This window comes from Centrocercus urophasianus, unplaced genomic scaffold, assembly GCF_019232065.1.
Source record: "Centrocercus urophasianus isolate 14NV4802_14NV808 unplaced genomic scaffold, USGS_Curo_1.0 seq_12, whole genome shotgun sequence".
Classification (NCBI taxonomy): Eukaryota; Metazoa; Chordata; class Aves; order Galliformes; family Phasianidae; genus Centrocercus; species Centrocercus urophasianus.
The window spans coordinates 34,506,045-34,518,467 of NW_024884364.1; the positions used below are offsets into that span (position 1 = coordinate 34,506,045).

General features: G+C 35.0%; 1 protein-coding gene across 13 annotated transcripts in view; it reads right to left on the reverse strand.

The window, feature by feature from the left end:
- KDM6A (lysine demethylase 6A) overlaps positions 1–12,423 on the reverse strand; it is a 147,010-nt gene that overhangs the window by 77,334 nt on the left and 57,253 nt on the right. For all 13 annotated transcript variants that reach the window (XR_006167369.1, XM_042810496.1, XM_042810491.1 and 10 more), the window contains exon 5: positions 2,393–2,451. Coding sequence is in view for 12 of the 13 variants with exons in the window: in XM_042810496.1 (XP_042666430.1) it covers positions 2,393–2,451 (59 nt within the window). In the remaining variant the exon portion in view is untranslated. The remainder of the gene's footprint in view (positions 1–2,392; positions 2,452–12,423) is intronic.

Genomic DNA, 12,423 nt, shown 5'->3' on the forward strand with positions numbered 1-12,423 from the left:
TATCATCCCTATTTACGTGACAGATGGAAAATCATCAAACACTTCATTAACGCTGCCTTTCGGGAGGAATATGTACATGACTCTCATTAAAGCCTATGAATATCTAAGATTGTGTGGATAATATAAAATATTCATGAATTAAGCACAATAGGCTAAAGAACGTTAAACAGTGCTGAGGTCTCTTCTACCTTTGTGAAATACACATATTTGTGTACTTTTTAACATAAATAAATGGAATAGCTGCAGCAAGAAACAAGGCCCTGCATGTGGCAGGGGGGCTGGAGATTCATGATCCTTGAGGTCCCTTCCAACCCTGGCCATTCTGTGATTCTGTGACCAGCACTCTGCCATGAAAGGAGCGGGATTCTCCTTGCAATCTGCAGTGGAGAAAAGATCTACACAGAACATACCTACAGTAAGCAACCTGCTATCAGCTCCAGCAGATATGTCACAGCTGAATACTCACAACCACACATCCCACTCCTGTCCCCAACTAAAGGAAAAATCACTCAAAGCAATTTAAGAAAGAATCACATAGAGAAGCATGAGATTTTATCTGTATTAGATTTTCTTCCCCTAACAATTCTACCCAACGCTCTCCTGAAACTCAAATTCCTTAGTACTACATCACATATAATTTTCCTGTATGAATGAAGTAAAAAATTTGATTATTTTAAATGATCTTAACATACAGCTCTATGTGCAGTTAAGACATTATAAATTAAGTCTATCAATTTACACTCATTTATTCTCAACAAGCTTTTTGAAAAGCACGTAAGAAAAATCTTTATTCGTTCCCAGCCATGATTTACCAGTACTTAAGCTTCACAACCAACTGATGTTGTTGCTGCATCCACAGGAACGAGCTAAAAAGCCTCATCTACTAATGGTAACAATCTACGTTGAACAGGTGGTCTTTCAAAAATTAACTACTCTAAATTTAACTTCTTTGACTCACGTAATTTCACCTCAGTTTGCTACCATTTTCACAGTGCAAAATGTATCGTGTCAAAAGATGAAGTGCAGCCTATATTGGAACAAGAACATTCTGTAAACCAGCAAAATTAAAGATCAGTCACAACCTCAAAATAAAAGATTCTCAATTTTCCTGAGAACTTTTCTGTTCTTTTCACGTTAATTAGGATGCAATAGAATCGCATGCCATGTACAATGCATACATTTCACCACTATTAATAAAGAAAACATTTGAGCCGTAAGAGGAAAAAAAAAAAACAAACAAAAAACCCTCAAGGTTCTGAGCTCACAATTTAACCAAATTACATTAACTAGAAGAATAAAACCTTATTTCCTGGCTGAGGAAAGCATGAATCTTTTGTCTTACAGATACATAGAAGCTTTTGATGAACCAACAGTTCACTGAAGAGGGGGAAAAGATGTCATTTTGTCATCTGAAGCTGTCACCCAGTAGCCACTATACTCTTCTAGCTTCAGGCCAAGCCCAATATGATCATGAACTTTTTACTGATCTATTAATGAAATTACTTTTATTTTATTAGCAGCTTCTATATGAAGTGTTACTAGAGAAATAAACACTACAAGGAAATCACCAGAAATGACTGCTAAAAAGGAAGGATAAAACTAATCAATTTTATGAAGAAAACTATGACCTAAACACTGCACCTTTTTTACTTTTTTTTTTTTTTTCCAATGGTATCTAAATAAATTGCAACTTTTTCACTATTGACCAGGAAAGCCTGAGAATCTCAACAGAACCCCAGTGATCAAGTCTATTCTGTTCATCACTCTTCTCTCAGTTCCAGCGAAGCAAAAGAAAAACAAAATTTCCCACAAAATTAAAACACCAAAACCAGCCCTTCTTCTATCCCCAACAGAACAGCAGCCCCTTCCCACTCACAAAAATCCAGCCAGAATTTACAGCTCTTTATAGCTCTGGGATTTTACGTCAGTTTTAAACATTCATGGCAAAGCACTTGTCTGTTCATGTACTGCTGCTCATGTTTAAAGTTTTCACCATACACAGTTATGGAAAAATTACTGAACAGCAGCTAAACAGAAACTTCTTATGTCAACACTTCCCAGAGAAATGTAACATTTGTTCACAACACAGGCTATTGACCATACATATGAAGAATTCATAGAAACCTGTCAAATCATACCATTTCATTCCCCTTGCTGAATTGTGTGATAGGAAGCTAAACCACTTTTTTCTGTAATTGCTCTCCTATTCAAGCAACTGCTGTGTTTGCAATGAGCACGTTACAGTCAAATAAATATGAGATCCAGGACAACGTACCTTCTATCATCATATTTACACTATAACAATTAAACTATTGTATACTAAACTTGAAATATTCATTTATCAATAAAACACCATAACATACACTAAGACTGTTAGTTTATTCCAACTTACCATTGAAAGGCATTGTAATGGAAGTAGACCAAACCAAGGCCATATAAAAAGGCAGCATTCTGTAAAGAAAGGAAACAGTGTTAGAACCCAGATAAACCAACGTGACTGAACTGCAAGTATTTGCTCACTGTTCAACGTTCAATTTCCACTGCAAGATATGCATATTTTAATTTCATTGAGAAGGATGAAAAAAAAAAAAAAAAAAAAAAAAAAAAAGAATGAGATTTTAGAGATTTAAAAAATAGATTAAATTCTCTGTAAAATTCGAAATTAAATTCTGAATTTAAATGTAGAAATTTATCTCTGGAGGAACAGTAATAATAATATGCAAGCACTTTTACATCAAGAGAAACTAATGTGCTTTGTTCTATTTGCAGAACAGCAGGGAAGCAAATGATGGTCTGGCAATTTAATACAACAAAAATGTTTTATAACCTAAGAGCATGCCACAGTTACAGTAATTTACATTCATGTAAAACAAAGATGCACACTTTAATTTCATTGTCTAGAATAGAAGCTGAGTTAAAAGAATCTGAAAACATGCTCAAGGAATTTCTACTTTTTATCAGTATTAAAAACTCAGACCATCAGCTTCAAATTGAGAGCATTAATGATGTTTCTTCATCATTAATCAGATTTCTATCTTCGATTTTCTTATTTTGTAGTGAAAAGAAAAAAAAAAGGACCACTCTTGTACTAAAAACTCATTTTCCACTTTTTTTTCCAAAGTGACATTACTAAGGAGTTCAATGAATGTTTACAAATAATTATTACATATTTCTTAAAATATGGAAAAATAAACAAATTGCTTTTTCTTTTGATAAAATGTTATGTCACAGTATAATTATTTAGCAGCTATTCTATTATTTATAGAAGAAAACACATATGCTGCCTATGTCCCAATTTTAGTTTTTTCTTCTGTGTGTTGCCATTTTTGAGAGACCATGAATACATCTAAAATGAAAGGGCTCTGACACATGAACACAGATGAAATTTCTACTGTTGAAGATTCTTCTTCAAGATAATCCCTATTCCACTCCTATTCATTTCTTCAACAATTTTATTTTTATGGAATGTCAGAAAAAGAATCTGAACAATGTGTTAGACCAAACTGAAATACATAAGACAACCAATTTTCTCCTAGAAAATAAGTGGTAACCAAAACCTAATTTGAAGAGCAACCATTCATCAGAAACAGAACCTAGTATTATGATTGCAGTATATCTCGTTTGTATTTTCTAAATGCAAATTATAAACAGGAGAATCGCCAAAGATGCATTCATGAATACAGTTGGAACACAGCTTCAGAAATGGATAGATTCCAAGAAAATGTTTTGGAATGACCAGATACTATGACTATCAGGGCACTGTAGAAAGGGGGTGGAAAGGGAAGCACATAAACAATAAAAGATGATACGCTAACATTAGCATAAAAATTACATTCCAGTTCCTGTGCCCAAAAGCACAACACGGACATTATAAACACACAGATCTTAAATTCCACACCCCATGTATTTCCAGTTACCCAAATGTGTTCTGGCAACAACAGACTAGGAATAACGAAAAGCTCAGAAATGGAACATACATAACGTCTTGGTCTAGAAGTCTTTTTAAACAAAGTAAGACAGTAAGAGATATTTTCACATGTGCAACTTGGAAACCTGCAAAATAGAATACATGCATAGCAACCTCTATCCTGTTCAGTTCAGGCTTCTTTGCAGAAGAGAAGATAACAAAATTGTGCAATGTTATTTGGAGATTCAATAACTGTGATTCAAGACCAGATCACCATACCAGTTGAGAAGAATAATCGAAAAATCCTTAATCACTACTGCATCACAACTGCAAAATTCATCACAACAGAAAAATATGCCAGATAACTAAAACTTCTTCAGCCTTCGAAGAATTTAATTTCCTCTTCTGACATCTATTAAAGTTCACAATACAGGTGAGTTATACACTCAGAATATTGATGTATCTGTTATTTTGATTCAAAGTGCTAACAATACTCAACACTGAAAGCATATGACAAGACCAAAATACAAGTGATTTGTCCAAATGCACTAATATATCAAATTTACGTAAAGCTTTCAAGTTGTTCCTGCCCCAGTAAAATAAAAATCCACTATTACTGTTCTTCCCTGGTTCTGTGGCTGGTTTTCTAATTTTTCTCATTCTTATTTTCGTTTGGCCTTACAAAGCATTTGAAGCTGACCTTATAAGCTAAGATACCACTGTCTTCTCAATATAAATCAGGGTAAGATTTAAGATTTCATAATAATTTACTGTCAACATAAAGATGCAAACTCCAAAAATTTCAGAATGAAAATTCTGAAAAGTCAGCATGAAGCACATTCATGTGTTCTGAAAGACTATAGCTCTAATTTAATGTAACACCATAAGCACTGCTTGTTCATTATTTATTATGTTTGCCCTAATAATTAAAAAATACTTTTTAATCTGGTCTTGAAGCTGGATGGGACTTTCGCAAGGACTAGAAGATAACACAGTGGCTCATGTAAGCAGTAGTTTCCCACCACACATTCAAGGTGAGTTACACATGAAGTTCATTACTTCAGTAACTGACTTTTCTGCCTCTATTGCAGAATACCTTCAAGCTCAACATGCAGCCAAGTCTAATTGACAACAGCCAATATCAAAGGCTAGAACAGTTTACCGCTTATAAGGACCAAGAAAGATCATGAGGGTTGCATTGCAACACGAAATTTCCATCAAAAAATGTGCTTTTCCTTGACATTGTAAGATTCTGTGACTCTGCATACTCTGACTTATGAAATCTGTTCTCATTTGACTCTGTCACTTGCTTTTGAATAGAAGTATATCACAAAAAGTATATGTCCTGTTTTTTTCTGTGAACTTTTTTTGCTTAATCTAATGCTTGCTATTCAAGACCTTGCCATAAATAGCTGCTGATGGGAAATAAAAACCAACACTTTTTTTCCTCCAAACATTTTTCCATAAAGAACAGAAACCTATGGAAAAGACTGTAAGAAGATAATTTTCAAGTTCCTCAGAATCTTCACAATTCCTAAGAACTCATTCTAAAATTCATTCTTCGGCTTTGAATATCTAAACGTAATTTTTATGTTATCAGATCCCTGTCTTCACAGAAATCTACAAGAAAGTTGCAAGCTGAGACACACTGTACCTCAAAATTGAATCTGAACGTCAGTCTCTTTCGTTCTACAGCAATGCCGCTAAAAATCATACAAATTGGAAATGCAGTTTCCAAGTTGGTGTCATTTGCATTTTCTACAACCCATTCAGAATGTTAAAATGTTTCATGCCAACCACTAGATGGCTCAAATATCTCTTTCCATTTTTATAAGCTTATGTACTTAAAAAAGACTGTAGGGCTTATATTGTGGATTTTGCTACTCACAAGTACTCCTTTAAACTGAGCAAAATTTCAGTTACATTTAACAACATACATTTTACTGACAGGTAACTCAGGAGACAAAAAGTTATCTTCTGTACCATTCTATGTAACTGAATTTCTGACATGAAAAATCTATTTATTGGAGACCCATGTCAACTGAAGGCACTGAATGGGTTTTGAAATGACTGCACAGCATAACTATCATTCTGTGAAATCATAAGAGAATTTGAGAAGAAGAATATATCTACCAGCTGATACCAAATCAGTTATTTAATTACCAGATTAAACAGTGAAATATAGCATGGACTTCCTAAAGCAGAATTTCTGTGGATATTTTTGTTGCGGAAAATGATCAAAAGACATGTTAAAAAGAGGATGCTTCCCACAAAACTTCTTAATCTTAACAGCGTCATTCCAGTGTGACATCCCAGAGAACGAGCTCTCGTTCTCTCCAACATGGCATAAATTACTCTGGAAGAGGCCTGGCTGTGATATTCCCTGCCTGTAAGAGCAGGCTTTCCAGTGTCAGTTGTCTTCTCTGAGGAGTTAGTTTTATTTTACAGAAGAGTTCAGCTGGAAGAGACTATCAAAGATCACTGAGTTCAGCAGCCCGACCACTTCAGCGCTAACCAGAAGTTGAAGCATATTACTGGGGGCACTGTACAAATGCCTTCTGAGCAATGACAAGAATGGAACATCAACCACCCCTCTAGGAAGACATTCCAATCTTTGACCACCCACACAGCAAAGAAAATTTACTTCATTTTTTTAATGCCTGCAATTAAATAATAAATTTTATGAAAATTCTATTGTTGTAGATAATTTCATCTTCAGACTGCATTTAAAAAAATCAGCCTTTCTTGAAAATCTTACTTTAAATAAGAGGTCATCAGATACAAGTTATGTTAGAGAGGAATTTCTTCAAGAAAAATGAAAAACGACATACAAAATATAAGTTTAAGTAGTTCTCTAAAGTAATGGAAAACTGTTGTTTATTAAGTTGTTAGGGGAAGAATTACACTTAGATCTAGAAAATTAAATCTAATTGACTTACATTAGTGTCTTATGGAAAAAATGTAAATGTGGGGCTGGTATTAAATTTTCATTCATTTTTAATGAATTTGAAGTGAAAGCGAATAGATGTATTCCCAAACAGAAAACAAATTGAATGCTAGAAATTTGTAAGTGCTTAAAAAACCATCTTGATTACAGAGCTATGATAGCAGGTAGAATTTCATGTGGTACTTTGAGCTTTTTAAACCGAAGCATTATTTAAAATTATTTGTCTACAGCACCTCATGTAAACATAGTTGATGTCTGAGAAGTTAATCTGAGTATCAAAAGAAGAAAACAGTACAGAAAGTTTAGACACCAAAAAAACCCAACAGCAATTTAATAAAGATACAGAAGACTATACTGAGAAATATGTTACTGTATGAAAGGTAAGCATAGTTCAACTTGACATTTTGCTAGAATCTAATCATCCTCTTTTTAAACACAGAACAGCAGAATGAAATTGCAGATAAATGATAGAAGCGTATATGAGAATTGCTTCCAGAGGAGACAGGAAGGAGGATGAATCAACATATATGATGTAAAAAGAAATTCTGCGAACTTCTAGTACAAGAATAAGAGGGTATCCACTCACATCAAGGCGAAGCTGTTGTAGTTTAAAATTAATCTGCGGAACTTAACTTTGCAAGGTATCTTTAAATAAGTGCTCCCCAGAGTCATATAAAAGGATGTCGTATTAACAGAGGAGAAAATCTCTGTAACATAAAATTGGTGAACTGGCTGTCTTCTTTTTTCCTCTCTTCCTTCTCCTTCAGGCTATTGGCTAGCTGTGTAAGTAATCAAGTTTAGCAATAAAGTGCCCCAGAGGAAAAGATCTTAAAGATAACAACATTGAGAGGTTTCTTATAACTTTCCCTTTTAAGATACGGTAATAGCCAGAATTAAGGAGAGACTTACAAATTTAAAAACATTCAGGTTCTTGCTTCAGCACAGCTGTGATGTTTCTGGAAGCAGTTCAGAGTTGATTTTCCAGAAGTTAAATGACTGACAGAAATAATAAGCAATATCAGGCACAGCAACAGTGATGTAATAGTAAGAAGAAGAGGAATTAGTGAGGGGAAGAAGACTGAGTTGAGCACAAATGAAGAAAGAGCTAAGTAGTGCACCAACGAACAGCGAAGAGAGACAAGAGAGAGTGAAAGAGGTGTCCTACCATTTGCCTTGCCCATATTTTTTTGTTTTGTCTTTAAAAGTTGAAGGCTCTTAAACTCACTACTATATATATATTCACTGAGTGGGCTGAAAATTTACTGAGGTATGGTCTTCTGTTAAAAAATGATGATTTGATGGAAATGAAGTATTCTGTGGGAATGGTTGGTGGGCTGCCCAGCTGCTTTGCTTTGCTCTTGGCTGCTGGCCATCTTGTCTGCTCCCCCAGCTGCCTGTCATGTGGGCCTGCTGGCTCGTCTGTTGTATCCTATTTTAAGTATTTGTACATTCTAACAAATAAAACACCAAATCACCAATTAGAATCCCAATTAGCGATTACTACTAAACCAACTACTGTCTTAATTAGAAAATCATTTTCAGTAATAATTGATATCTAGCAACCATTTATCAATGATCTGGTATTTCTCTGCTTTAAATAATGACCTTAAAAATTACATTTTAATATTTCATATATTTATAGTAAAAACAAATATTAAATATATACACATATATCCAAACTATGCTATCCAGTTAAACTGTATTTTATAATGTTAGTGACTCATATTAAAAAAACAACTCAAAGTTGAAGCAAGTAGTAAGATTTTTTTTTGTTGTTGTTGTTTTGCTTAAGGCTGATACTCAGCATTTTGTTCCAAATGTGGGATTTTGTTCAGTTTGCAGTTTACAGAACAAACTGTTTTCAACTAGCACTAATGAAGCCTGTGGAAATGAAAAGCTTCTGCCTGTTGTCCTTCAGCTCCTCCTGTCCTTTTTCCCACTTGTCTTTGTGTGCTTACACACCAACTGGAATTCCTCTGGTTTTCCTGGAGGAGCACCCTGAACGACGTCCTGTCCCCTGTGACATCTTTTTCAGCCAAGATGAGCAAATGCTTGCTTTATATTTGCACTGATGGATTAAATCTCTCTTCCCAACGAAGAGAAGCTGATTTACTTCTGTATACTTGGTCTGGAAACTCTTCTCCAGTAAATATTCTCCGTGATATTCCTTGAGGTTTTAAGCTTTGAGAAGTATCACTTTCTATGAAATTGATTCAACGGTGGCTAACAGCCGGGGGAAAAAAAAAAAGAAAAAAAAAAGCAATATACAGGTAAAAACTGAATCTGTAGGGAATTTGGTTAAAAATTCAATGTTAAACGTTCCAATTAAACAGAATTCTCTATTCAACTCTGTTGCAGTTACCGCCCAGCACAGCATGAAGTAAGATTCATGACAACAGTAGATGCTACAGACACTCTGCATCTTAGTTTTTGTGGCTGTTTTCTTCCGTTGTTTTTTTCAGCTGTCTCTTTGCATGTATTTGTATCACTTTGTAGTCACTCCTGCCTCGTTAAATTCAGCTTGTCCACTCCCATTTTATGTGGAGCGTCTCAGGGAGAGCTGTATAATTAATGATTTTAAGGCTTTTTTCCTTGTGATTCATGATAATGATTCTCCAGTAGTAAGAAAGTGACAGAGGAATGATGGTGTATCTTGTAAACTCAGGGGGACTCCTACCTTTGCTGGAAAAGGATGGAAAAAATAGCAAATGAAGAACACAGCATTCCACGCTCGTTCTATTTCATAAAATATTTTGAACATGATGGGTATAAATAATGATGACCTGTATTCCATATAAAAGTGAATAAAACATTTTAAGAAAACTATCCAAATGTCATCTTCAAAAAAAAAAAAAAAAAAAATAGCTGCAATAATGCATGCAAAAGGAAGATTGACTGGCAGCTGAACTTATTGATTCGTGAAACTGTGGTTTCATTATTCGTGAGTGAAGTGTTTAATCTGTCATACTTCTTATGTATCAAGTATATATGGAGCAGTTTTCTAAATGATGAAGGACGCAGCTAGAGAGATGCTAAAGAATGGCCAAATAAGACAGAAACCTTTAAACTACAATGAGTTCACTTAAAACACTGCTTTTACAGCGCTGCTATAACTAATATATTATATATAATATATACATAAAGTACTACTATAACTTTGCAATTGAGTTTACTATATTATGAGCAACTTCTGATGATTTAAAATTAGTTTAAAGCTCATTTTAATGCAAAACAATGGTAACTTCTTGAATTTTTTAAAACCCTCTGTGGTTTCCCTGCCTGTGATGTTGATAAATGTATACGTGAATTAAGGAAAATGCATTTGCCAGTTTTCCTCCACAGGTACTGTTGTTTTTTTGACAATACTTATTCTGAAAAGACAAAAAATCTGACAGTCAAGACTGTAGTTATTTGCTAAGGTATTAAACTAATGAATTTTGTTACAAATGCCGGACTATGTCACAGGAATAATAACTTTTATATATTAATTATATATGATATATATTAATTGTTTTCACACTGCTGAGTTGCAGGCACATGATCTTTAACAGTTTTAAACTGTTGTGATTATTGCTCAAGAAACAGAGTTTTAGCAAGTATGATTTATCCAGCTTTATTTTAGAAATCTTTTATAAATCTAATCATTTTCAAGGTACTAGAAAATTTCTTGAAGACTCTGAATAAACCACAGTTAATACCACACATTTGTAATATACCACTTGCAGGGATTTTCGTCTTTTTGCAGATGCAGAGAATGTGGAGAACACGTTGATAGGTAGCTAAACCATGAAAATTAACTTTATTTTCAGGGTAACAGAGCACTGGAACAGGCTGCCCACAGAGGCTGTGGAGCCTCCTTCTCTGATGACACTCAAAACCAGTCTGGACACTTTCCCGCGTAACCTACTGTAGGGAACCTGCCTTAGCAAGGGGCATGGAGTAGATGATCTCTAGAGGTGCTTTTCAACTACTACAACAATTCCAAATTCAGTGAGCCTGTCAGCTCCCAAAGGCCTATAGTTATTTATGCATAAGAGCCTGAGTGGCATATTTTGTGGCATATATTTGGAGAATGGTATGTGGTCTCCAGGGAATTGTTGCTATATACTGAGTAGCATCAGGATCAACTATTAGGGACAATAGTGTGAAAGCTTCAGCTTTTTTTTCAGTATAGAAACAAACAAATTCACATACTTGGATCATAAAAGAATGGCTCTTTTGCTTTGAGCAGGTGGCTGACAGACCCTGTGATTACAGAACATAATCTAAGCTGCAAAACCTTGCATTCCTGTTAAGGTTTTCTAAAAAGCAGTGGCCCCATGCCCACACATCTTTTCTGTATAGCCATGTGATCTACGCGGCCCAGACTGCAAGTTCCATGAGGACTTGAGCAGCAGGGGAAGTGGCCCTTGGAGTCCTGCTGGAAGCAACTTTAATATGCCAAAGACTTGGATTCCTGGTGGTAGCATGCAAACGGAAAGTAAAGAGTAGTCTTATACATGTGCTCATCTTAACCTTTTTCCATATTCTTCCTTCAGACTTCTGCTAGCCAACTGCATGGGGACACTTGCTCCTGTTATGCTTTTTATTTATAGATTTATTTCAGAGTATGGTAGGATATACTCCTAAGTTCTGTTCAAATACTGCTAAGCTTTTAATAAACATCACAATATTACTTCCAGAACATTTGGCCCTGCCAGTTACAGTCATGAAGAAACTACATATTTGCCTACAAATATCAAAGGTTACAGACCTGCATGGAAAAGGCTGACAGGCCACCTTCAATTTCTTGTTTTTCATTCATCTTGTACTGATCAACAGAATTTGATTTCTCTGACATTTCACTTCTCCGTTACTGTGTAGGTAGGATTTCACTCTCTTTTTCCAAAAACTCACTGTAAGTTTGATAGACATTTTCATTGTACTAGTATAGGCTGAAAAAGCTACATGCTTCAGTTGCATTTCATTTTTCTCCTTGCACATTTGCAGTTGCTCGGACAGAGCTACACACTGAACTTGACAGGGAAACAGATCCAGTTAAAAATAATTATCTGGATATTAATAACTCGGATCAATTCTGGCAGCCACTGACTACAGCACTCTAGAAATGGTAGCACTGGCAAAGATGTGAGAAGCAGTGCTAGACAGGGACTGTTTATAAATCAGCAACGGTACAAAACTATGGCAAAACTATTCCTTTACATTTTCAAGCTGCAAGGTCTCAACTCAATGCTGATCACAGGCTGCTCTGACTCTTTAGTTTCTTCTTCTATGTGTCAGTGCAGATGAACACATGTAAGCGTAACTTCTTTGTCTATTTTTGTATTTATAAAACACAAAATTTGAATTACTAGGTCTCAGCTGCTGGTGGCTGATAAAGTCTGCTACAGGTGAAAGCATCTTTATACAGACACAGTAGCTAAACATTTCTAGATTCAGTCTAAGATGGTAAATCTTCTGTCTAAACATGAGTATGTTCACAAAGATAGTATACAGAACAGATGCATTTTTTGGAACTTGTGTTGATAGATAAGATGTTACTGTGGTGATCTAATTTGATCTTTATGCC